This window comes from Echeneis naucrates, chromosome 11, assembly GCF_900963305.1.
Source record: "Echeneis naucrates chromosome 11, fEcheNa1.1, whole genome shotgun sequence".
Lineage (NCBI taxonomy): Eukaryota > Metazoa > Chordata > Actinopteri > Carangiformes > Echeneidae > Echeneis > Echeneis naucrates.
In genome coordinates, this window is record NC_042521.1 from 2,105,787 (window position 1) to 2,130,565 (window position 24,779).

Below are 24,779 nucleotides of genomic sequence, written 5' to 3' on the forward strand. Positions count from 1 at the left end.
GAAAAGGCAGAAGGCATGGAGGGGAAGGAGCCAGAGCTCAAGCTCACTGACCTTTCAGATTTAAGAGGAAGCGTCTGGTGTTGTTTGGATTAACATTATCTTTATTGATATGTTGTGCATTGAAAAAAATCAAAAGATATAAATAATGTGGATTAACAAAACAAGCAGCAAACCCCAAAACACACAGTAAAAAGAGAAATAGAGTTCTACAGATGATTTTCAAATATTATACAACTATGCTACAAAAAAAAAAAAAAGATATTTAGTTCAAATTAAAGATGCAAAGAAATTACATGGTCTCACAAGTTTAACTCATCTGGACCCTAAATCTGCAGCGGCTTTAAAACGACAGACAGTTTTCCTTTTCAGTGGTCAGAAAATATTCATGTTACTAAATCTGGACTCAGAAGAACATGTGGACGGAAGAATACAGCCAAACTGTTTGAAACTGAAAACTGAAACATTAAACTTCATTGGTGCAGATAAGCTCGGTGCAAAGGCATGATAAATGTTTTCCACTCAAAATGCTGAGTAAAAAAAAAACAACAAAAATATACAGTAGGTTTTTTTTCCTAAACCCACAAAATCAATCTAAATGTAACAAATTCAGGCATATTTACATTCACATACATCAATAAATTCACACACATGTATGTGAATGTTATTTTGTTCTTAATTGCTTCTTTTTTCATTTAATAGATTGACGTCAGCTTGGTGATTCAGCAGACATCCACTCTTCATACTCGGAGCTGAACTGTGTTCACGGTTAGAGGACCACTCAACACATAATTCTGAAGCACAGTTTTCCCTTCAATCCAGAAATTGCAAACGAATGACATAAATATCAATGTCATGTTCAATATCTTGCTGTCTCTGCTGTCGGTGACAATCTGCTTAGAACTCAAACTAAGTTGGTTGTGTTGCACGCTCCGACTTTGCTATGAGATGTTTTCTCCAAAAACAGAAACATCTGGGATAACTTTATATTTCCCTAACCCCAACCCTAAGATTTACAGTAGTCCTAAATTTTAACCTTCCTTTCTTTCTGTAAAATGCCAATTGGCTGAGTGAGACGCAGCTCTATCTTCTGATTGTTGAAGTGGTGACAACATTCACTGTACAAAAGTGTACAACGATAGCAGGAGCAGTAAGCGAATGGTGAATTATAAAGTAGTGCATCTAAATGCCTGATTTCCATTTACAGCTGATTTTCATGGCACACAAAAACTAAATTTTAGCCAACTCGTGTGAATTTAGGACTGTTGTTCTTTCCAAAAGTCAAAGTGCTGTTTTTCTGTGTCCCACACGAGGAGTCTCATTGGGTGTACCTGTCAATCAATTATTGGATCTGTAACGCTGGATTCAGTGCTGCAGAGAGCTCCGATGTGTCAGAACCTGGAAGATCAAAAACACTGTGTGAAACCTACAGCCACCAAAAAAGTATGTTACATCATTTTAAATAGAATAATTAAAGTTTTACTTACCAGAGAGAGTAGATAGAGTTGTTTTCCCTAAAATTTGAAGAAAAGACAAATCAGTTCAGTTATATTTGTAAATGGCAGCATGTCTTCCATCACCTCATCAGTGAATATGACCCAACCCTCTGTCCACTCAAATGAAAGTTTTATTTCTGAAGCAGGCAATCTTCTGCTTTTAAGCAAAAACATCCTTTGAACTTTAATCTACATTTAAGTTACAGTAAAACACAAAAATGCATGAGATGATTAGAAGTAGAATAAAATATGTTTTACTCACGAGATCTAGTGATTTTGGCTGAAAAGAAAAAAAAGTCAGTTCAGTTACAGTTGTAAATGACAGGACGTCTCATCACCTTAACACTGAATATAACAGTGACTCCTTTCTCTACAAACTCTAAGCTCTTCTTCTAAATCAATTTTATTTCTCCCAAAAAGGAAGATGGCCAAGTGTGTTTCTCGTGTTTTGTGTCTGTTTGTGTTGTCAACAATGTGTCTGACTCATCATCATCTCAGCACAGCTGATATGACTCTGTCATTATTTAGATCTGGATAAATTGGTCAACTCAAAGACTAAGATCTAATTATTGTATCAGTCTCTCACCTTTCCTCCACTTGATGAAGATAAATCCAGCGATAGCGCTGAGAACGACAGCGAGGAGAACCAATGCAATGATGATGGAGACGGTGAGGGCATCAACGTCGTCTGGTAAAAAGAAATCAGATACACAAATCAATGAAGATAATAACTTGAATAGAAGCAAATCTAGAAATCCAACTGTTAAGATCTGATGCCACCCCCCTAAAAACCACCCTGCCACACACTCTACCAGGTCTGCCAACAGCTATTAGATGTCTAATTATCAATTCTGATGAACTGGAGAACAAGAGCGGAAACAGCAAACAAACCAGAGACATTCAGTCACATTCAGAGTCTGCGGATCTCACTCTTACCTGAATTACTTCTGATCACTGATTGGTCCAGTTTGGTGATGATGTCGTCCTTCAGCCCATCAAGCTGAAACACACATTCATACTTCCCCCAGTCTTCAGGTCTGACTGATGAAAGGTCCAGGTCTGAACTCTTCTGGAAGGTTCCATCAGGGTTGGGGAGGATCTCTCCTTCTTCCACGTTGTCATGGAGATCGTCTCCATCTTTCCTCCAGAACAACACGGCTTTGTTCGGGTAGAAACCTGTAGCGAAGCAGCTGACTGGAGAGGAGGAAGACTTCTGGAGGAGAAACACTGAGGGACGGTCTGCAGGGAGAGACAGAGGTATATTAACAGTGGCTGTGCACCACTCATTGACATGTGGTGGTAATCTTGAATAAAGATGCTGGGAAGTGGTATGAACTAATTTTCCCTGTCAGGGTCACTACACATTCAGACTGAGTGGCAACCTACTGGGACGTCACCCATCAATGAACTTAGAGGCGTCAGTAAGTTTGATAAAATTGTGATTGAAGGTCATTGCTGTGTCAGTGACACTTTAGCCATCAGGTGATGTGATCCTACCTGTTCTCATCAGAGTATTCTTCCCAGAGTTCACATACACCTTCAGCCACGCAGGACAAAGCTCAGTGAGGAAGTTACTGTTGTATTTGATTCTGGCAGTGTCAGTGTCCCATCTCAGTTTGGTGCTGACAGCCTGGTCCTTTGGGGCGACCCAGGTGAACGTGTCGGTGGCCAGGGAAATGAAGTCATCGCCGTCATAACCATACTGATGAAAACCAGTCAACTTCCCGGTCATATCGTCCCATTCGCAGCCCGTCGCTCTCTGTAGAATGTGCACATCTGGAACAGAGCCACAGCAGAGCCTTCATCTGACTGACTGTCGTTCATGTAACATCTGGAAATGTTATCCATCATGCACACATGACCAACCTCCACTTTGGTTGAAGCGCTGCTTCAGATCATAAATCCTGGCTTTGAAGAAGTTGGGCTGAAACTCAAAACACTGTTGGTTGTACCATTCGAGTTGACTCGGGTTCTGCTCAAAATACCGCTTCATCCAGACCGGTTCTATCTCCAGTCTCTTTGTTCCGGTGTCGCAGTGGCCCAGCGGCTGGTCATCGACCAAGGCCACGGCCAAAACCTCCGGGAAGCCCGGTAATCCGGAGGAGGCCGTGAAGAAGTACTTCAGGGAGTGTTTGGCTGAGGGACACAACAGGTTTTCACAAACATCTGACCACCTTACAGATCACTCACAAAAAGACTGTGAATTATCAACAAACCGAGTTTGTGTCAAAGTGAAACCAAAAGCGTGGCGCAGTTAAAAAACACACACAAACGACAGAAAGCTGGATTAATAAACGTTTAAAGTCTGATCTTACCTCCTGTGGAGCCGTATATCAGAAGCATGAACAGAAAAACAGCCTTCATGTTGTCGGTGGAGCACAAAAACAGAGCAGTTCTGGATCCTTTCTGTCCGACAGCCGAACTCTGACAAGTCAACACCGAGTGAAGGGGAGGCAGTCTGAGCATGCGCAGTGAGGTCACGTGTTTTCACGGAATTTTGTTTAGATTCTCGCTTCCGTGTTGAAACGGTTACTCATTTATTTCGGCACGGCTCCGTTGTCCAAAGCGTCTGGATCGATATCTGTCATTTTATTGCTAACAATATTGTAAAAAAACAAAACAAATAAACTGTTATGAAGGGATGTGCTGTTTGGACTCTTTGACTATAAGAGAAATAAGACAAAGCCTAATGAAACGTTCATTATCGATCTCATCATTCTTTTGGCTAAATGTCACATTCACAAGTGTAAGTTCACACACAAAAAAATTCTTTATTGCTTTTCACGGTGAGATCAAGCAGCACTTTTTTCTCTTCATCAAAAGGCAATAAAAACCATGAATGTCTGTGTACATTTCGCCATTTTCCTGTAAGACTCTTATTCCCTCTGACAAGTTAAGTCTTATTGTGCTTCTCTGTTTTATGTTCAAGATCTGCAACTTTATAACCTTTGCATTGTGTGATTCTTTTATGTCCGAGATATGCAAACTTGTAATCTATGCTAATAAAAAAAAATAGATTCTCGTTTCCGTGTTTACAGAGACAGAACGTAACGCGTCATACACCAGAAGCCACACCCACCGGAAGAGAAAACAATCGGCGGCACAACTGAAAAAACGCCGTCCGGTAGTTCAACATGTCAGATGGTTATTTTAACACTCCAGTTGTGGAGAAAACGGTATGACTGTCTCACTGGACGGCCGGAGATGGCACACATCGATGTTTACAGCTAACCGGTACCGGAAAAGCTGATCTGAGTTGCACAACTTCTTTAAAAAGCCCTCATCAATGGAGCCCCGATACCTCGAGTCACCATGACAACCGAGAAAATGATCCAGTTACTTCACCCTGATGGAGCTGGAGGTCTGAATGCAGGCTGATGGAGAGGATGAACAAGGCTCAGCTCATTTAATACCCATCATACAATGTTTACCCATTTTTATTGAGGTAATTCAAAAAGTGAGGATGTGTACACAGACAAAATAAAATCTGCAAATTAAAAAAAAAAGAAGAAAATAAATTCTGCTCAACAGAAAGAAGGCACCACCTCTGACAGGCTGAGGAGCTGAGGGTGCCTGCATCAGATGTAATAATACACTGGTGTCCTTTAAAAGATAAAACTGACATATCACACTTCCCTAACACTAACCCTAACCCCCCCCCCAACAGTTGTGGATGGTGTCATCTGAAACAGTCGAACACCCGGCAGCAGTAAGTATTCCAGACTCAGAACTGACCTCAGATGGCTGTTGGAAGTATTCTGAAACATCACAGGAGCAGGATGATGGAGATGAAGAAGAAACGCTGTCTGCTGCCAGCAGAATGTGTATCATTTATGATTTCTGAATCCTGTTGACTTCCTCTTTGATATTTCTTACAGGTTTCTGTCCCGGGAACACTCCCATCATTGGGAACAGCTGTTACTGTTCTTTTTCTCACAGCTACACACACTGTTGCCTTTCCAAAGTGCTCTGCATCACTGATGTTGTAAAGCAAGAAAAAAAAAAAAAAAAACACAACTTAGCGCCACACATAAAATGTGCTGTGATGTGAGCACACGTCCACAGTGTGTGAGGTTGGTGATGTGTGGCCGGAGAATGTTACTGAGATAAATGACAGATACTCCCCTGAAACACCGGGACACCTAATCTCTCACTAAGAAGCGTAAAGCTTTCTGGAATATGATCATTTAACCTGATAGACAAAACGTCAGGCTACATCATCATTTTAAAATCATTATTATATTATTTCTTTTTTTTTTTTAAGAAATGACTGATTTAGACTTCCCAGTAACTCTGTTGAGCAAGACTGGATTGTGCAGCCAACCTCACAGAATGTGACTGTGTTGTTTTTCTGTGTGTCTTTGGCCACTTTTATTTCTTCTTTTCATCAATAATTATAATGTTCTAACCATATAAATACAGAACAGGAGGTATCAGTTCCTCTCTTTCTGTGCTTAAGAGAGAAGAGATTTGAGGCGATGTTCCACTCTTCACCAACAGCTCCATGCTCCTCTTCTTTAACTGAACTCAAATCTGTTTCTCGGTCATTTTAACCTTTTTATTCTTTTCAAGACTCCATACAAACATCACCGTGGTTGGTCTCCCACTTTAAGGTAAGATCACTTCACATGACGGCATGTGGACGAGAGGATTGTTTTTAATCTGTGAACATGAAGCCCTGAAGGACAAAATATCAGCCCGCTGTCTTATGTTTCTCTTTTTTCCAATTTGATTTGACTGCTGATGAATTCAGTGTTTGTGTAGTTTGCTGTAATACAGAGTAACAACAGCTGTAGAATCACAGGCTCTAACTTTGGCCTGATAACTGACTGCAGCTGCTCTTTTCAGGGGAGCTGATCTCAAACCAACTCTGCACTGAAAAAAATGATTTTGTGGTGTTGTAATAGTTATTAGGTTAACTGTCAATAATACAATATTTACTTCCTAATTATAAGTGTCAATGAGAACTTGAATTATCAAGTAAAACTATTTATAACAAGAATAACAAACAAAAACAAGTTATCGTGTAGCCCTGATTGACGCCCCACACAGTCTGCTGACAGAGACTGTTGTTGTCTTGTTAACTGTATGGCCAATATCAAATGTAATTAGGCTTAATACATTTGCATGATCTGTAAATGTATACGCCCCAAACACAGACATCACCACCAAAGCCTCTTTTGATGTTAATTATTATAAATAAGCTAAAGAGGAAGCTCTCATTGTTGTTATTATGCAGTGTAATCTTAGTTTGCCAAAAAATTATAAAATTCAATTTCTGGTGGTCCTTAGTGGTTCGATTCCCTGTGTGGGCAGCCGTCTAGGTTAATTGGTTAATTGGTGAATGAGTGATGGACTGTGGTACAGCAAAAAACAGCGACTTAGTTCAATACAGCCCATAAATAAAAGTTAGAAAAGTCGTTGGTTTAGTGCAAAAACTTGCCAAAGTTTTCCCGAATAAATAACACTCATTTTTTTTCAGTGTGCCTTCTACGTCATCAACACAAGATGGAAAAGTTGTTGTTGTTGCTTCTTTTTGGTCACATTTCAGAAGCAGGTGGGATCACAGTTCATTTTCTATCCCACTCTCTATTTTAACATTAATAACAAGCTTCATTTAATGGCACATTCTGAAGAACACAGTTACAAAGTGCTCTACTGCAAAATATAAAATTGATGATGGGAAATGAAAATGATAAAAGAAACTTTATAGTTTGATAGAAAAGTGAGGCAATGAAGGACGATGAGATAAAACATTTTAAAATATTAAGTTAATCAGCAAAAGACAGAACAGGTGATGGTAAGACATTAAGAGTAAATTTAGAGCAATATTCATGATGTGTTGAACTCATAAACAAGTATCATCATCATCATCATCACCATCGTGTATATTTATGATTTTTCTCGTCCCACAGAAAAACACTCCCTGAAGTTTTTCGCCACTGTGTCTTCTGGAGTCTCAAATGTCCCAGAGTTCATAGCAGCTGCACAGGTTGATGACGTTGCAGCAGGTTATTGTGACAGCAACACAAAGACAATCCAACCAAAACAGGACTGGGTGACAGATTATTTTAAAGACAACTCTCAACAGCAGCTTTGGTTCGACAAACAGTGTTCTGTGAATCAGCCTCAGATCCTCAAAACCATCCTGCATTATTTTATGCAGATTTTCAGACATGATAAAGGTATATTTTTGTTTTTGGCTCACTTTTGCATATTTATTCGACATGACATGACATTAACAGAGGTATGTGTGCTTCAACACCTTCATCAAAGTCAGCTGATTGGATGTGACCTGGAAAGACAAACCTCCCTCTGAATGACCCAACAGCATTATATCAATAACAAAATCATGCCAGAAAACCTGAATCTGGTTGGTCTACATGAAATATCTGAAAATGCCAACGTGGTGACCTTCGTGAAGAATCATTTCCTCCTAAAGCACTGGAATTGTTGAAAATGCTAAACTTTGTATGGCACCGTTTGCTTTCTGTCTCCTCATCAGGTGTTGTCTTACAGCTGAGGAGCGGCTGTGAATGGAGCGAGACCTCCGGGCAGGTCGCAGGTTTTATGAAGTTTGGTTTTGATGGAGAAGACTTCATATCGTTCGACATGAGCACTTTGACATGGATCGCTCTGCAACCGCAGGCTGTCAGCGTCAAACAGAGATGGGACGCAGACAGAGCGGTCACTGAGGCCAACAGGAATCTCTACTATCAGATCTGCCCCACTTTGCTGAAGACGACCCTGACGTATGGGAAGAGCTCCCTGCTGAGAACAGGTAGAATCACAGGGCTGAGTGATATGGCCAAAAATATTCACAACAATTTTTTTCAAACAGATTTGACAATTAAATACTTGGATGTCCACATGTGCATTCCTCTAACTTTGCAGAATTTTTCCACGAGGTTCACCTGCATGCAAAATTTCCCAGTATGAACTAATGTCTCTCTCTGCAGACCGTCCCTCAGTGTCTCTCCTCCAGAAGTCTTCCTCCTCTCCAGTCAGCTGCTTCGCTACAGGTTTCTACCCGAACAAAGCCGTGTTGTTCTGGAGGAAAGATGGAGACGATCTCCATGACAACGTGGAAGAAGGACAGATCCTCCCCAACCCTGATGGAACCTTCCAGAAGAGTTCAGACCTGGACCTTTCATCAGTCAGACCTGAAGACTGGGGGAAGTATGAATGTGTGTTTCAGCTCTCTGGACTGAATGATGACATCATCACCAAACTGGACCAATCAGGGATCAGGACCAACTCAGGTAAGAGTGAAATTATCTGATCTAAAAGTCTTAATCCTTAATTCTGGATTAACAGCATGTTACTGATTTACTGTCATATCTGTCATCATTTAGTTAGTTAGTTGTGATAATATTGTGACAGTCATTCATAACATCTTCAGTGTCAAACTGTAAATGTTCTGCTTTAGTTCCAGTTCCTCCGTCAGAGTTTCCTGTTGGTCCTGTTGTTGGAGGTGTTGTTGGACTCCTGCTGCTGACAGCCTGTATCTGTGGACTCCTCATCTGGAGGAGGAGAGTCCATGGTGAGAAAAAAGATGTTTTTATTCATCATGATGGGTGAACATGCAGGTTAGACACAGAAACCAGAAACCTTTACTGTCAGTAAATCAAACCTCAGCTTTACTTTTCAACCAGTGAGAGATATGAAATTAATATGACACTTTTTTCCATTACAGGTTACCAAAGGGGATCAAGAGCAGAAACAGTTCTTCATTGAAGTTACTCTGATACGTATTCAAAATGTATACATTCATAGAAAAAGGAGAAAAAAATGTAAATGTATATTACAAAGAGAGAGATAATGACACCATGACCTCATTCACTCACTCATCTTAATCCGCTTTATCTGTATCCGGGTCGCGGGGCTGCTGGAGCCAATCCCAGCTCACATTGGTTCGAGGGTCCGGGTTCACCCTGGACAGGTCGCTGCAGCACAAAGTGTTTTCAGAGAGAGACATTAGGACTTCACCAAAATATCTTACCCCCCATTTAAGAAATTAAGAAATCTCAGGAATTATATAATTTCTATATATATTATTAACAGCGAAGGACTTTAGAAAACAGGCTGAAATCACCCTGTGATATGTTGATGATGGTTTTCGGTTATTTGCTCATGAATGTTTGTATTTACACGGTGGGACCGCCTGGTCAGCAGAGGGCGCTGTGTCTAAACGGCCTCGGTAGCTGACGCCGCTCAGTAGCGGAGCGAGCAAGACGTTAGACAGCAGTCGTGAGATGGTGAGGCACAGATGCTGAGGACTGATGTGTGTGTTTGTTGTTGTTCCTACAGAATATAAAATTTAATGTGCTACACAAGAATATCCTCGTTCTTTTAAGTGTAACAGGGGCAACACACAAGGACAAACGGAGACAAATGACCACTCACACCTACGGTCGATTTAGAGTCTCCAGTCAACCGATACTGTACATGCATGTCTTTGGACGGTGGGAGGAAACAGTCAAACTCCGCACAGGAAGGACCCAGGCCGGGAACCGAACCCACAGGGGCCCGGCCCGCTGACCTTCATGAGGACACTTGACAGGTTATTGAAGTCCGTTTAAAAACTGTTTCTGCATTAAACTTTTTACTGATGTGAATGTGTCCAAAGAGCCGCATTAGTACTGACCAGTTTATTATGAGATGTTAGCCATAGCTAGGGGCCCTTAGCCACCGGCTCAAGGCTAATGTTATTCTCCAGCCCAACTATGATGTTAATAGGTAATGTCAATGTAATAATTAGATTTAATTATTTAAACTAACAACAAAATGTAATTGTATTGTTTTTGCACTAATTCTTTTAACTTGTCTTGTGTTTTTGTTTAGATATTTAGTTTGATGCTAAAATTCAAAATGTTATTTTTGTGTTTTTCATCTGAATACATTTTTAGACCTTTTCAATTGTCAGCATTTTATTTTGTGTGTGTGTGAGAGTATCCTCACAGTATCGAGTATTTTATCGAGCTTAACAATTTTGTATTGTAACTAGACTAATATATGTAAATACATGTTGTCTTTGGTGAAGGTTAGGGAGCCTTAATGTAAAATTAGTGGTTTGTCTTTCTGACTGCTGTATTGTAGAAAAAGCGGTTGAATTTGAGGAAACTTGGCGCTCAAAATTCAAAGTGATCTCCAGCTACAGTCACATAAATGTGATTTATCGTCATATATGACCCAGATGTGACTGACTAAGGACACACCCCGCGGAATCTGATCCTTTAATCCGGATCTGGGACACTTTCACATGTGACTTTAGTCGGACACAGATCAGACCTCCTGAAATTCGACCTCAGTCTGAACCTCACGGCCACCCGTATCGGAACTCAGTGGGCTGTCCTGTTTACATCACTCTCCATCGACAATCGTCATAACTACGCGCGGGCGGGAGTCAAAACAAAAACAAACATGGCAGAATGCGGCGACGAAGGAAGACAGTGAAATTCTGCACCTTATTTAACCGTAAACTCTTTCAAAGTTTTGTATTGTTTTATCATTTAGTACATAAAAACAAGTAAAGTAACAATAATGACAAAACCTGTTTCAGCGCTGAATTGCCTATTCCGCCATCTTGGATCACACTTCCGAGCTGTTTCAAAGTCTCGCGGGATTTAGTCCCATCCTATTGTATGGAACAGGAGCCGATAGCACCATCACGTGGACAACAACGAGAATCTCACACAGGATGTTTCACCTTTGACCCTAAATATGTTGGTTCTTCTGACCTCTTCCTGTTGACCTCCGGAAACACAGAAGTCTTGTTGTTATGTGTGGGCCCAGAGAACGGGGTCAGAATGGGACCATGCCTCCCAAGAAGAGGCAACATCATCTGCTTCAGTGTCCTCTAAACTGTCTTATTCATTGTTAAACACCATTTAGATTCTAATAGAAGTCGGACTGTTTGGTATTCTGCTCTGTTCTATATATTTTCTGTCTGACAGCTGATCTGTCACATTCTTTATATTTGATGATGCATTTTGTTTTGGACTTTATCAGGCAGATCAGGAGGAACTTTGCACTTGAAAAACAGGTTCAGATGAAATCTGCAGAACTAAAACAGCAAATAATGAGAAATCGACACACATCACATACTAACCTGAAACAATTTGTGGGCCAAAGTGAAAGTATCAGTTTAATCTCAGCTCTTCAGTTCCTCGGCTCTTCTTCGTTTTCAGTCCAAGATGAAATTATTTCTGTTGCTCCTCTTCTGTCACGTCTCATCTCCAGGTAATAAAACATTTCAAGTCTTCACTTTGAGCTCTTTGCTGCAGCAGCAGATTGATTTGCTCCAAAAGCAGAGCAGGAAGAGTTTCTACAGACTGAATCACCAACAGAGCACACTTTTCTTCATAGACTGTATCAGACACGGATCTGAAAGACAGACAGCAGGGGTCAGAGGTCAGTTTAGTCAGAGCTCAGTTCATAACCAGGAAATCCCCAGAGATCAGGCTGAGGGACAAATCCAACAGGCAATAACCTACAAAACCAGAAACACAGAAACACTGAAGGGACCAATAACAGGACAATCTGCCAAAGAGGAGAGGGTTAGGGTTGTTGTTCTGGAGGAAAAGTGGAGACGATCTCCATGACAACGTGGGGCAGAAACCCTTAGGGACAGATGACCTGTGGGGCAGCAGTGTGTTGGAACACTAATGACCAGGTAATGATTCATTTTAGGACTTTGATATAATCTGTCAGATGTCTATTAAACAGCAGCTGACCCCAAAATGATTTTATCAATGTTTCTTTTTATGTTTAAATTGTCATTTAAACCTGATAGGAATGATGCGTATCACGATTAAAATAAATATTCGACTGCTAAGAGTTGATTTTGTTGAGATTCTGATGTCACAGTGTGAAGCTGTTTTAGGCCAAGTTAGGAAGTCTGACTGAAGTGAATTGGTCCAGGTTCCTGTACTGTTACTGACGACACACAGGAAAGAAGAAGAGGTGGAAGAAAATGAAAACATTCATGCCATGTACGGTTCCCCTCGGCCGACTTCCCAGGAACGCTGCTGAGTAAGACTAGACTGTACAGCCATCCTCGCTGTAATGTGACTGATGTTTTGCTGCACGTCATTGGTATCAGTTCCTTCTTTCTGTTTAAGAGAGAAGAGATTTGAGGCGATGTTCCACTCTTCACCAACAGCTCCATGCTCCTCTTCTTTAACTGAACTCAAATCTGTTTCTCGGTCATTTTAACCTTTTTATTCTTTTCAAGACTCCATACAAACATCACCGTGGTTGGTCTCCCACTTGAAGGTAAGATCACTTCACATGACGGCATGTGGACGACAGGATTGTTTTTAATCTGTGAACATGAAGCCCTGAAGGACAAAATATCAGCCTGCTGTCTTATGTTTCTCTTTTTTCCAATTTGATTTGACTGCTGATGAATTCAGTGTTTGTGTAGTTTGCTGTAATACAGAGTAACAACAGCTGTAGAATCACAGGCTCTAACTTTGGCCTGATAACTGACTGCAGCTGCTCTTTTCAGGGGAGCTGATCTCAAACCAACTCTGCCTTCTTCTGTCTCCATCAACACGAAATGGAAAAGTTGTTGGTCACATTTCAGAAGCAGAAGCAGGTGGGATCACAGTTCATTTTCTATCCCACTCTCTATTTTAACATTAATAACAAGCTTCATTTAATGGCACATTCTGAAGAACACAGTTACAAAGTGCTCTACTGCAAAATATAAAATTGATGATGGGAAATTAAAATGATAAAAGAAACTTTATAGTTTGATAGAAAAGTGAAGCAATGAAGGACGATGATAAAACATTTTAAAATATTAAGTTAATCAGCAAAACACATAAAATCCTGATGGAGGTGATGAACTAAATGTTTTGCTGGCTGTTTGTTCATTTGTCTGTAGTTAGTTTGACCTTTAACCTTTGATTTATCTGACATTTTCTGGGGGGTCAAAATGTTTGTGTGCTGTTTTAGCTGAGCTCTGTGGCTCCTCCTCTGTTAAAGGTTGATGTTCTGTGTTCAAACCTCTGCTTCACCACACAGAGGAGCCTCAGATAAACAATACACATAACGTCTTCTGTGGAATGAAGGAAGAGGCAACATCATCTGCTTCAGTGTCCTCTAAACTGTCTTATTCATTGTTAAACACCATTTAGATTCTAATAGAAGTCGGACACTTTGGTATTCTGCTCTGTTCTATATATTTTCTGTCTGACAGCTGATCTGTCACATTCTTTATATTTTATGATGCATTTTGTTTTGGACTTTATCAGGCAGATCAGGAGGAACTTTACATTGGAAAAACAGGTTCAGATGAAATCTGCAGAACTAAAACAGCCAATAATGAGAAATCGACACACATCACATACTAACCTGAAATAATTTGTGGACCAAAGTGAAAGTACCCTAACCCTCAGTTCCTCTGCTCTTCTTCGTTTCAGTCCAAGATGAAATTATTTCTGTTGCTCCTCTTCTGTCACGTCTCATCTCCAGGTAAGAAAACATTTCAAGTCTTCACTTTGAGCTCTTTGCTGCAGCAGCAGATTGATTTGCTCCAAAAGCAGAGCAGGAAGAGTTTCTACAGACTGAATCACCAACAGAGCACACTTTTCTTGATCTGTTGAATCTGAATAAAAATTCAAATGTTCTGAAATGACAGTGAATTTATAGATATGGAAACTGTGTTTGTCCCACAGAAAAACACTTCCTGGAGTTTTTCACAACTACATCTTCTGGAATCTCAAACTTCCCAGAGTTTATCGGTTCTGCAGTGGTTGATGGTGTTGAACAGGGTTCCTATGACAGTGACAGAAAGAAGGTGGAGTTAAAAAAAGATCAAGCAAAGGAGATTCTTGAAAATCTAGACTGGTTGTTGAAAGAGTGTGAAGTCCTGGCACAGCTCTTCAAAGCCATAATGTATGACACAATGCAGCTGTTCAACCAAACTGGAGGTAAAAATGTCTTATTTGTTATTGAGCTTCACGTTTTAGTGAAAACATTCTGATGAAGAAAAGTGAGTTTTTATAGTTTGGGGGACCCAAAGATGCCTCTTTGAATAAATTCTCTGTCTTCAGGGATTTTTTCAATCCAAACAATGATAAAAATGACACTTGCTGACGTGGCAGTGTAAGAATTTAAGTCTTTGCAAGACTCTCTCCAAGAATTATAAGAAGCAGAGAACAGAGAGAAGAGTGTTTTTGAGAACACATTTCTACTGGAGAGGTCGTCTGTACATCTTTTGGAACTGCAGTCTGTTTTCTGTCTCTCTCTTTCTCAGGTGTCCACGTTTTACAGATGAAAGGTTGCTTCGAATGGGACGAGAAGACTGGAGATGTTTTTGGTTTGTTGACGCTTGGATATGATGGAGAAGACCTCATTTCATTCGACTTTAAGAATTTGAAATGGAATGCTCTGAAACCAGAAGCTGCCATAATGGAAATGAGGTGGAATGCTGATAAAAGGATTAATGAACAGCTTAACAACCTCTTAACTGTAGTTTTTCCTGGATTGATGAAGATCTGTGTGTTACATGAGAGGAGCATTCCACGGAGAACAGGTAGAAAATCCCTCCTTTGTTTTCCGTTAAGAAGGAAACTCTGTCAACTGTTTTCCACTCTCATCATGATATCTGTGGCATAACTGAAAATGGGGTTGAGTTTGAAGTCGCCTGTTTTACAAATGATCTTTTGTTGGTTTGGTCCATTTCTCATGTTCCATCCTAGCAGCACTTTCAGGCCGAGAAGTTTTTCATACAAATTCTGGATATAAATTAAATTTTAGAAAAATTGAACTATTGGTGATTAAAACTGAAGCAAAAGAGTTTCCAATTAAAAATGTTCTATTTAAGATCTCTAGGTCTGCTTTAGTTTATCTTGGAGTGCATCTAGCTGACACTTTAGTTCATCCCTTTCAGAAAAATGCTCTTTTAAATGATTTGGAGTGATGGTCCCTCCTTCATGTTTCTGTGGCTGTTTGGATTAAGGCCACCTTTTTATATCGATTCCAGTACATACTGATCTTTCTCTCCCTGCAGACCGTCCCTCAGTGTCTCTCCTCCAGAAGTCTTCCTCCTCTCCAGTCAGCTGCTTCGCTACAGGTTTCTACCCGAACAAAGCCGTGTTGTTCTGGAGGAAAGATGGAGACGATCTCCATGACAACGTGGAAGAAGGAGAGATCCTCCCCAACCCTGATGGAACCTTCCAGAAGAGTTCAGACCTGGACCTTTCATCAGTCAGACCTGAAGACTGGGGGAAGTATGAATGTGTGTTTCAGCTTGATGGGCTGAAGGACGACATCATCACCAAACTGGACCAATCAGTGATCAGGACCAACTCAGGTAAGAGTGAAATAATAATCTGATCTGAAAATCTTAATCCTTAATTCAGGATTAACAGCATGTTACTGATTTACTGTCATATCTGTCATCATTTAGTTAGTTAGTTGTGATGATATTGTGACAGTCATTCATAACATCTTCAGTGTCAAACTGTAAATGTTCTGCTTTAGTTCCAGTTCCTCCGTCAGAGTTTCCTGTTGGTCCTGTTGTTGGAGGTGTTGTTGGACTCCTGCTGCTGACAGCCTGTATCTGTGGACTCCTCATCTGGAGGAGGAGAGTCCATGGTGAGAAAAAAGATGTTTTTATTCATCATGATGGGTGAACATGCAGGTTAGACACAGAAACCAGAAACATTTACTGTCAGTAAATCAAACCTCAGCTTTACTTTTCAACCAGTGAGAGATATGAAACATATAAATATAAAATTAATATGACACTTTTTTCCATTACAGGTTACCAAAGGGGATCAAGAGCAGAAACAGATCTTCATTGAAGTTACTCTGATATGTATTCAAAGTTTATACATTCATAGAAAAAGGAGAAAAAATGTAAATGTATATTACAAAGAGAGAGATAATGACACCATGACCTCACTCACTCACTCATCTTAATCCGCTTTATCTGTATCCGGGTCGCGGGGCTGCTGGAGCCAATCCCAGCTCACATTGGTTCGAGGGTCCGGGTTCACCCTGGACAGGTCGCTGCAGCACAAAGTGTTTTCAGAGAGAGACATTAGGACTTCACCAACATATCTTACCCCCCATTTAAGAAATTAAGAAATCTCAGGAATTATATAATTTCTATATATATTATTAACAGCGAAGGACTTTAGAAAACAGGCTGAAATCACCCTGTGATATGTTGATGATGGTTTTCGGTTATTTGCTCATGAATGTTTGTATTTACACGGTGGGACCGCCTGGTCAGCAGAGGGCGCTGTGTCTAAACGGCCTCGGTAGCTGACGCCGCTCAGTAGCGGAGCGAGCAAGACGTTAGACAGCAGTCGTGAGATGGTGAGGCACAGATGCTGAGGACTGATGTGTGTGTTTATTGTTGTTCCTACAGAATAAAATTTAATGTGCTACACAAGAATATCCTCGTTCTTTTAAGTGTAACAGGGGCAACACACAAGGACAAACGCAGACAAACAACCACTCACACCTACGGTCGATTTAGAGTCTCCAGTCAACCGATACTATACATGCATGTCTTTGGACGGTGGGAGGAAACAGTCAAACTCCGCACAGGAAGGACCCAGGCCGGGAACCGAACGCACAGGGGCCCGGCCCGCTGACCTTCATGAGGACATTTGACAGGTTATTGAAGTCCGTTTAAAAACTGTTTCTGCATTAAACTTTTTACTGATGTGAATGTGTCCAAAGAGCCGCATTAGTACTGACCAGTTTATTATGAGATGTTAGCCATAGCTAGGGGCCCATAAATGTGATTTATCGCCATATATGACCCAGATGTGACTGACTAAGGACACACCCCGCGGAATCTGGTCCTTTAATCCGGATCTGGGACACTTTCACATGTGGCTTTAGTCGGACACAGATCAGACCTCCTGAAATTCGACCTCAGTCTGAACCTCACGGCCACCCGTATCGGAACTCAGTGGGCTGTCCTGTTTACGTCATTCTCCATCGACCATCGTCATAACTACGCGCGGGCGGGAGTGAAAGCAAATACGAACATGGCAGACAGCGGCGACGAAGGAAGACAGTGAAATTCTGCACCTTATTTAACCGTAAACTTCTTCAAAGTTTTGTGTTGTTTTATCCTTTAGTACATAAAAGCAAGTAAAGTAACAATAATGACAAAACCTGTTTCAGCGCTGAATTGCCTATTCCACCATCTTGGATCACACTTCCGAGCTGTTTCCAAGTCTCGCGGGATTTAGTCCCATCCCATTGTATGGAACAGGAGCCGATAGCACCATCACGTGGACAACAACTAGAATCTCACACAGGATGTTTCACCTTTGACTTTAAACATGTTGGTTCTTCTGACCTCTTCCTGTTGACCTCCAGAAACACAGAAGTCTTGTTGTTATGTGTCGACCCGGGAACTGTAATCACTTTCTAAACAAACTGAAACAATACTCCAATAGTATCAATGGACTTAATAGCCAGAAAGCTCTAAAAACTGTTTTTGTCATGTACAAATATTATAAAGTCTAATGACTCAGTTTACATTCCCATCCCTCTCCTTATTCCGTTATCTGGTATTTTGTCTGGACTCTGACTCGTTGTTTTATTTTATGTATTTTTTCTTTTCTGTCTTTGTATATCTTCGTTGCGTTCCATTTGTCGTACAGTTTTGCTGTGTAACTGTATCTTTATTCTCCTGGCTATAACGCCGTATGCATGGTAAATGGTATGCTGTAAATAAAGTATTGAAAAAAAAAGATAACAAAACGATCACCACCGGAAGGAGTAAATTATTCACACCAGGGAAATACACTCATCATTAGAGCCGTTCCTGTTGTGCCCCAAAAACAAAAACAAATGTGTTGGCCTGGTGGGGTCGGGATGGGACTATGTGTTCCAGGAGGGGACAACATCATCTGCTTCAGTGTCCTCTAAACTGTCTTATTCATTGTTAAACACCATTTAGATTCTAATAGAAGTCGGACACTTTGGTATTCTGCTCTGTTCTATATATTTTCTGTCTGACAGCTGATCTGTCACATTCTTTATATTTTATGATGCATTTTGTTTTGGACTTTATCAGGCAGATCAGGAGGAACTTTAGACTTGAAAAACAGGTTCAGATGAAATCTGCAGAACTAAAACAGCCAATAATGAGAAAAGGACACACATCACATACTAACCTGAAACAATTTGTGGGCCAAAGTGAAAGTATCCGTTTAATCTCAGCTCTTCAGTTCCTCTGCTCTTCTTCATTTTCAGTCCAAGATGAAATTATTTCTGTTGCTCCTCTTCTGTCACGTCTCATCTCCAGGTAAGAAAACATTTCCAGTCTTCACTTTGAGCTCTTTGCTGCAGCAGCAGATTGATTTGCTCCAAAAGCAGAGCAGGAAGAGTTTCTACAGAATGAATCATCAACAGAGCACACTTTTCTTGATCTGTTGAATCTGAATAAAAATTCAAATGTTCTGAAATGACAGTGAATTTATAGATATGGAAACTGTGTTTGTCCCACAGAAAAACACTCCCTGGAGTTTTTTACGACTTCATCTTCTGGAATCTCAAACTTCCCAGAGTTTATCGGTTCTGCACTGATTGATGGTGTCGAACAGGGTTCCTGTGACAGTGACAGAAAGAAGGTGGAAGTAAAACAAGACCGGGCAAAGGAGGTTTTTAAAAATCTAGACTGGTTCTCAAAACAATGTGAAGTCCTGCCAACACTCTTCAAAGCCATAATGTATCAGACAATGGAGCTGTTCAACCAAACTGGAGGTAAAAATGTCTTATTTGTTATTGAGCTTCATGTTTTAGTGAAAACATTCTGATGAAGAAAAGTGAGTTTTTATAGTTTGGGGGACCCAAAGATGCCTCTTTCAATAAATTCTCTGTCTTCTGGGATTTTTTTAATCCAAACAATAACAAGAATGACACTTCCTGACGTGGCAGTGTAAGAATTGCAGTCTTAGCAAGAGAATGATAAGCAGCAGAGAACAGAGAGAAGAGTATTTTTGGGAATGTGGGAGAAAGACAAGGTTCAGAGGACTTGTCTCTGTTTGTGTGTCAATATGAGAATCAGGTCATCTGGACCTGCTCTGGCGCCTAGCAAGTCAAAACAATAAGTAGAAGACATCTGGGTGCCAGGGAAGAGAATTACACCACACACTGCAGAGGTCGTCTGTACATCTTTTGGAACTGCAGTCTGTTTTCTGTCTCTCTCTTTCTCAGGTGTCCATGTTTTACAGATGATAGCTGGCTGTGAATGGGAAGAGAAGACTGGAGATATTTTGGGGTTGTTGAAGTTTGAATATGATGGAGAAGACCTCATTTCATTTGACTTTAAGAATTTGAAATGGAATGCTCTGAAACCAGAAGCTGCAAAGTTGAAATTGAGGTGGGATGCAGATGAAAGGGCTAATGAACAGCGTAACAACCTCTTCACTGTAGTTTGTCCTGAATGGCTGAAGAACAATTTGATATATGAGAGGAGCAATCCACGGAGAACAGGTAGAAAATCCCTCCTTTGTTTTCCGTTGTGAAGGAAACTGTCAACTGTTTTCCACTCTCATCATGATATCTGTGGCATAACTGAAAATGGGGTTGAGTTTGAAGTGGCCTGATATACAAATGATCTTTTGTTGGTTTGGTCCATTTCTCATGTTCCATCCCAGCAGCACTTTCAGGCCGAGAAGTTTTTCATACAAATTCTGGATATAAATTAAATCTTAGAAAAATTGAACTATTGGTGATTAAAACTGAAGCAAAAGAGTTTCCAATTAAAAATGTTCCATTTAAGATCTCTAGGTCTGCTTTAGTTTATCTTGGAGTGCATCTAGCTGACACTTTAGTTCATCCCTTTCAGAAAAATGCTCTTTTAAATGATTTGGAGTGATGGTCCCTCCTTCATGTTTTCTGTGGCTGTTTGGATTAAGGCCACCTTTTTATATAGATTCCAGTACATACTGATCTTTCTCTCCCTGCAGACCGTCCCTCAGTGTCTCTCCTCCAGAAGTCTTCCTCCTCTCCAGTCAGCTGCTTCGCTACAGGTTTCTACCCGAACAAAGCCGTGTTGTTCTGGAGGAAAGGTGGAGACGATCTCCATGACAACGTGGAAGAAGGACAGATCCTCCCCAACCCTGATGGAACCTTCCAGAAGAGTTCAGACCTGGACCTTTCATCAGTCAGACCTGAAGACTGGGGGAAGTATGAATGTGTGTTTCAGCTTGATGGACTGAATGATGACATCATCACCAAACTGGACCAATCAGGGATCAGGACCAACTCAGGTAAGAGTGAAATTATCTGATCTGAAAATCTTAATCCTTAATTCTGGATTAACAGCATGTTACTGATTTACTGTCATATCTGTCATCATTTAGTTAGTTAGTTGTGATAATATTGTGACAGTCATTCATAACATCTTCAGTGTCAAACTGTAAATGTTCTGCTTTAGTTCCAGTTCCTCCGTCAGAGTTTCCTGTTGGTCCTGTTGTTGGAGGTGTTGTTGGACTCCTGCTGCTGACAGCCTGTATCTGTGGACTCCTCATCTGGAGGAGGAGAGTCCATGGTGAGAAAAAAGATGTTTTTATTCATCATGATGGGTGAACATGCAGGTTAGACACAGAAACCAGAAACCTTTACTGTCAGTAAATCAAACCTCAGCTTTACTTTTCAACCAGTGAGAGATATGAAACATATAAATATAAAATTAATATGACACTTTTTTCCATTACAGGTTACCAAAGGGGACTAGAAGTGGACACAGAACTCGAGTGAAGTTACTGTGACATTAATCCAAAGTTTAAATCAATCCAATCATATATTATCTGTTAGATTAAGACACACTCACACGTTGTGTTCACATCTAAAAGTGAAAAGATCTGAGTTGATCTACATAAATAATGTTGCACTTTATTTAAAAATGACTTCTTTTTCACCTTCTGTTTTGTTTCATTATCCATCTCTGCTTTAAGGAGCTGATCTTTTTAAATGAAGTACAAATGTGATGTGTGTGTGTTCCAGATGAGCCCCGTTTATCATCAGGAAGGAGTTTGTCATTATGACGCTCCACCTGTTTCCTCCTGATGACCTGAAGTCTTCTGAAAGTCATTCCAAATGTAAAATGATTGTTTGTTCTTTGTCTTCTTGTTTTCTGAGCAGCACTTTGGCTTTCATAATCTTTGAAAAGCAGTTTTAATTAACAGACCTTTTGTGGCCTTTTGTTAGCACTCTGTTACACAGACCGGCTTCTGACAGCAGTTTCACTGTTACTCCAACACCATTTTTTTCTTTGTGTGTCTTCCTGTGTGTGTTACCTGTCAGCGGCCCGGCTCAGCACCAGTTACCTGACAGCTGTTCCTCATTCAGCTCATTTTTAGGTCCTGGTTCCTCGTACACTTCTCCTGATCATCTGATTGTGGTCTTTACTTCCATGACTGTTGTTGTATCACCACATACTCAATAAAGACTCTTTTGTCCACAGTCCTCCTGATGTCGAGGGGTGACATTCATCAGTCATCCTGTCACACACTAAAAATATGATGTGATTTAAACAGCTGTCCAAGACTGATTTATTTCCTTGTGCGGGCCTTTTTAGTTTCACTGGAACTTTGGACTTCTTTATGTTGCCTAACTGGTGTAATAATTAATATAAGAACAGAAAGGAAGGTGTCCAAAATTCTGTCAGGCAGGACTTTTATTTTCTTTTTCATCATCTCATCTTTCAGCATTTGGCTGAATGTTTGGTTTAAACCCTGAAAAAAAAAGTTGGTATCATCACATGTAAAGAATTGTGCAACAAAAAAAGAAACTACATTGATGCGGGTGATGTAGTCACAATTCCACGAGTAATCCTGTCACTCCTGGATGGAATTCACGAATTCTTCACGAACACATTCATAATTGTCTCCGAAGCTGAAAGTCTGCCTGAATCTGAAGGGTTTGATGAGTGAGATGGATGCTGGATGATGTGTGTTCCTGACGTTACCACCAGAGAGCAACATAACTCTGAATCCTGGATCAAGTGAGAGAAACCTCCTTCAGAGTGACACAGAATCATATGAATGGTACAGAATGTGATGTATTCATATCATGATGCATTCAGACGCTCTGAATACTTTCACCACAAAAAGGAAGTGGGTTTCCTGGAAGGAGGAGCAGACACGTCAACACCAAAACATCAAGTTTCTGCCAAGTAAAAAAACTCAGATGACCTCAGTAACAGAGAGACGTCGGAGTTATTCAGTCCTTCATTGTTTGTCATTTTCTCTGGTCAAATAAAAACTTACAGATTTAGATCTTCTCTCTTTTTCTCGTCTTCACTGCAGCTTTAAGTTCATTCATTAACGTCTGAAACTTGATCTAATTTTTCCGCTCCGTCCTCTTGGAGGTCCACCTGTGTCTGGAGATCCTGGTCCTGAGGAGGACCATCAAGGATCTGATTCAGGAAAAGACTGGAAATGCTCTGTACCAGTATGTACCTCAGACTGGATCAGATCCGTCGAGACCCTGCTGGGCTGATTGTTCCAGTTCGTCGTCACCCACTTTGGCTTTAATGGAATAAATAACTGGACATTATTCATCATGTTTATAGTTAAATGTTGAAGCAAGCACAGAAAACAGAGGCCTCTTTATTTATTACATATATTATTTATTATTTATGTTTCATGTCCAACATTTGAAGTGAAAGAAAGCACTCAGTTAATTGGAACTGTGAACAGCAACAACAATAAATGTTTTATGATTTCATACTTTGAGAAGCAGCATCTTCACAGGAAAGACAGATGTCAGACTCTCTCCCAGACAAACAGACAGAAATTTGAATCAATCAATATCCTTGTCATTGAGTAAAGTCTACTTCAAGTTCAGTCATTCTCTGGGGCGCCTGCAGCTGGCTGCTCATTTTGTCCAGGGGAACTCCGCTGACCCCTGAGCCGCTGCCAGTGATTGTCCTGATGCAAATCAGGAGGGGGAACCAATTCATCGGCGCACAATTCGATTAGACATCTGCATATTGAGCATCTGCACCCCAACAAAATCTGCCGATACGTCCCCTCCCTCCCTCTGCTGCCCCCACATACACGACCCCGGGGGCAGCCTGTGTCACCGTCTCCCCCGTGTCTCCCCCTCTTGTCCCCTCCTGACCCTGTCAGGCCCAGCCACAATACCTGACCCCGCCCCAGAGACGGGACGATTGGAGTTCAAGGTAAATGTCCCTTTCTCTGCATCCGTCTGCGGGCTGCCCTGCCTGGCCCCTGCCTGGCCCCTGCCTGGCCCCTGCCCGGCCCCTGTCCAATAATCACATGCACCGCTCTTTTTTTGAAATACTTTCTCACACACAGAAGACATGACTTCGCCTCGTTCTTTTCTCTGCAGCTTCTCCTTTGTAATCAGTTCTGACCAGCGTCAGCCGATTTCCCTCCTTTTTCATCGCTCTTATTGATTCATCAGGCTCTCTTTCAGCGATGGGAAGAGAGCGGGAGCATGTCAAGAAGTTTAAAGCAACATGTGCTGAACTTTACCACACACCGAGCAGCCTCAAGGCCACAAAGTCCACCAGACCTCTCCAGCTCAGGTCTGCAAATAAAACAGCAGCCGCTTCCTCCTCAGATTTGTCTTAAATTAATGTGTCATACTGGGCGAATCACAAAAAACAAGCCATTACAAACAGTCAGCTAAAAGATCCATTGATGATTTCTACAGGTCCCAGTGCTGCAGTCTGCTCCACCAACATCTGCAAGGTAAATAATAATTAAAAATCTGATCAGCATGAGAGCAGGCATTGAATTAAAGCAGTAAAGCATTGTGAGAGGAGCGCTGGTTGATATGACCCCCAGGACTGAGCGCTGAGGAGAACGTGTGGGTGCTTTAGAGACTCTTCAGTGCTTTAACACTTCGGTAAAGTCATTAAATCCTGCAGCAAAGTATCTGCACTCTGTGACATATAACCCCAGAAATAAGAAATGTGGCTTTTGTGTCAAGGCCTTGTTACTAATTTTGTCCTCAACATGTAAGTAAAGTCACATTAAAATATAAAGTGACACTTCTAACCCAGTTCACTTAAAAATAATGTCGAATTCAAAGTCAAATGTCAAAATGACAATACTAAAGATAAAAATGTTTCACAGGTGGTGATGAATAAATGATCGTTTCTTCCCGCTCTTCCAGTCAGAAACAAATACAGCGTTTTGTAATCTTTCAGAGCAGCAAAGAGCACCAACATGTTCGTTTGTACGCTCATCATGGTTCTGATGTAATCTACCAGACAGTCGAGGTTTTGTTGGTGAATAAAACCACCAGGCTCCAGAGGAA

General features: G+C 40.9%; 4 protein-coding genes across 9 annotated transcripts; 3 read left to right on the forward strand and 1 right to left on the reverse strand.

The window, feature by feature from the left end:
• Window positions 1-78: 78 nt before the first annotated feature.
• LOC115050858 (major histocompatibility complex class I-related gene protein-like) lies at window positions 79-3,952 on the reverse strand. Of its 2 annotated transcripts, XM_029513970.1 has the most exons (8): window positions 3,809-3,952; window positions 3,360-3,629; window positions 2,991-3,269; window positions 2,430-2,732; window positions 2,080-2,181; window positions 1,756-1,773; window positions 1,485-1,511; window positions 79-1,395 (listed from the first exon to the last, which is right to left on the reverse strand). In XM_029513970.1, exons 1-8 carry the CDS (start codon window positions 3,855-3,857, stop codon window positions 1,340-1,342), a joined length of 1,104 nt encoding a protein of 367 aa, XP_029369830.1. In that variant the 5' UTR covers window positions 3,858-3,952; the 3' UTR covers window positions 79-1,339. The 2 variants fall into 2 exon arrangements, with proteins under 2 accessions (XP_029369830.1, XP_029369831.1); XM_029513971.1 differs by lacking the exon at window positions 1,485-1,511.
• Window positions 3,953-6,986: 3,034 nt separating this feature from the next.
• LOC115050866 (major histocompatibility complex class I-related gene protein-like) lies at window positions 6,987-10,230 on the forward strand. Of its 2 annotated transcripts, none has more exons than XM_029513984.1 (6): window positions 6,987-7,050; window positions 7,409-7,678; window positions 7,999-8,274; window positions 8,453-8,755; window positions 8,923-9,036; window positions 9,190-10,230. In XM_029513984.1, the coding sequence occupies exons 1-6, from the start codon at window positions 7,002-7,004 to the stop codon at window positions 9,228-9,230; spliced, it is 1,053 nt and encodes a 350-aa protein (XP_029369844.1). In that variant the 5' UTR covers window positions 6,987-7,001; the 3' UTR covers window positions 9,231-10,230. The 2 variants fall into 2 exon arrangements, with proteins under 2 accessions (XP_029369844.1, XP_029369845.1); XM_029513985.1 differs by having other exon boundaries at window positions 7,409-7,504; window positions 9,190-10,224.
• A 1,346-nt stretch (window positions 10,231-11,576) lies between these two features.
• Window positions 11,577-17,197, forward strand: LOC115050861 (major histocompatibility complex class I-related gene protein-like). 3 transcript variants are annotated; one of them, XM_029513976.1, is made up of 10 exons: window positions 11,580-11,735; window positions 12,417-12,527; window positions 12,617-12,770; window positions 13,006-13,095; window positions 13,925-13,976; window positions 14,180-14,434; window positions 14,761-15,039; window positions 15,517-15,819; window positions 15,990-16,103; window positions 16,272-17,197. In XM_029513976.1, the coding sequence occupies exons 4-10, from the start codon at window positions 13,057-13,059 to the stop codon at window positions 16,310-16,312; spliced, it is 1,083 nt and encodes a 360-aa protein (XP_029369836.1). In that variant the 5' UTR covers window positions 11,580-11,735; window positions 12,417-12,527; window positions 12,617-12,770; window positions 13,006-13,056; the 3' UTR covers window positions 16,313-17,197. The 3 variants fall into 3 exon arrangements, with proteins under 3 accessions (XP_029369835.1, XP_029369837.1, XP_029369836.1); XM_029513975.1 differs by having other exon boundaries at window positions 11,577-12,527; XM_029513977.1 differs by having other exon boundaries at window positions 11,577-12,770; window positions 13,006-13,086; window positions 13,922-13,976.
• A 1,444-nt stretch (window positions 17,198-18,641) lies between these two features.
• Window positions 18,642-22,734, forward strand: LOC115050869 (major histocompatibility complex class I-related gene protein-like). Of its 2 annotated transcripts, XM_029513987.1 has the most exons (6): window positions 18,642-18,786; window positions 18,990-19,244; window positions 19,698-19,976; window positions 20,453-20,755; window positions 20,923-21,036; window positions 21,205-22,734. In XM_029513987.1, exons 1-6 carry the CDS (start codon window positions 18,741-18,743, stop codon window positions 21,243-21,245), a joined length of 1,038 nt encoding a protein of 345 aa, XP_029369847.1. In that variant the 5' UTR covers window positions 18,642-18,740; the 3' UTR covers window positions 21,246-22,734. The 2 variants fall into 2 exon arrangements, with proteins under 2 accessions (XP_029369847.1, XP_029369848.1); XM_029513988.1 differs by lacking the exon at window positions 19,698-19,976.
• The last annotated feature ends 2,045 nt before the right edge of the window (window positions 22,735-24,779 follow it).

Bases quoted from the DNA above. Each gene is read 5' to 3' on its own strand.
- LOC115050858 (XM_029513970.1), bottom strand. From the start codon at position 3,857: ATGAAGGCTGTTTTTCTGTTCATGCTTCTGATATACGGCTCCACAGGA. The intron at 3,270-3,359 runs GTTGGTCATGTG...GCTCTGTTCCAG, and splicing joins GCGCTTCAACCAAAGTGGAG to ATGTGCACATTCTACAGAGA. The intron at 1,396-1,484 runs GTAAGTAAAACT...TTGATCTTCCAG, and splicing joins AACTCTATCTACTCTCTCTG to GTTCTGACACATCGGAGCTC.
- LOC115050869 (XM_029513987.1), top strand. From the start codon at position 18,741: ATGAAATTATTTCTGTTGCTCCTCTTCTGTCACGTCTCATCTCCAG. The intron at 19,977-20,452 runs GTAGAAAATCCC...CTCTCCCTGCAG, and splicing joins GAGCAATCCACGGAGAACAG to ACCGTCCCTCAGTGTCTCTC. The intron at 21,037-21,204 runs GTGAGAAAAAAG...TTTCCATTACAG, and splicing joins CTGGAGGAGGAGAGTCCATG to GTTACCAAAGGGGACTAGAA.
- LOC115050866 (XM_029513984.1), top strand. From the start codon at position 7,002: ATGGAAAAGTTGTTGTTGTTGCTTCTTTTTGGTCACATTTCAGAAGCA. The intron at 7,679-7,998 runs GTATATTTTTGT...TCTCCTCATCAG, and splicing joins GATTTTCAGACATGATAAAG to GTGTTGTCTTACAGCTGAGG. The intron at 8,275-8,452 runs GTAGAATCACAG...CTCTCTCTGCAG, and splicing joins GAGCTCCCTGCTGAGAACAG to ACCGTCCCTCAGTGTCTCTC.
- LOC115050861 (XM_029513975.1), top strand. From the start codon at position 13,057: ATGGAAAAGTTGTTGGTCACATTTCAGAAGCAGAAGCAG. The intron at 14,435-14,760 runs GTAAAAATGTCT...TCTCTTTCTCAG, and splicing joins GCTGTTCAACCAAACTGGAG to GTGTCCACGTTTTACAGATG. The intron at 15,040-15,516 runs GTAGAAAATCCC...CTCTCCCTGCAG, and splicing joins GAGCATTCCACGGAGAACAG to ACCGTCCCTCAGTGTCTCTC.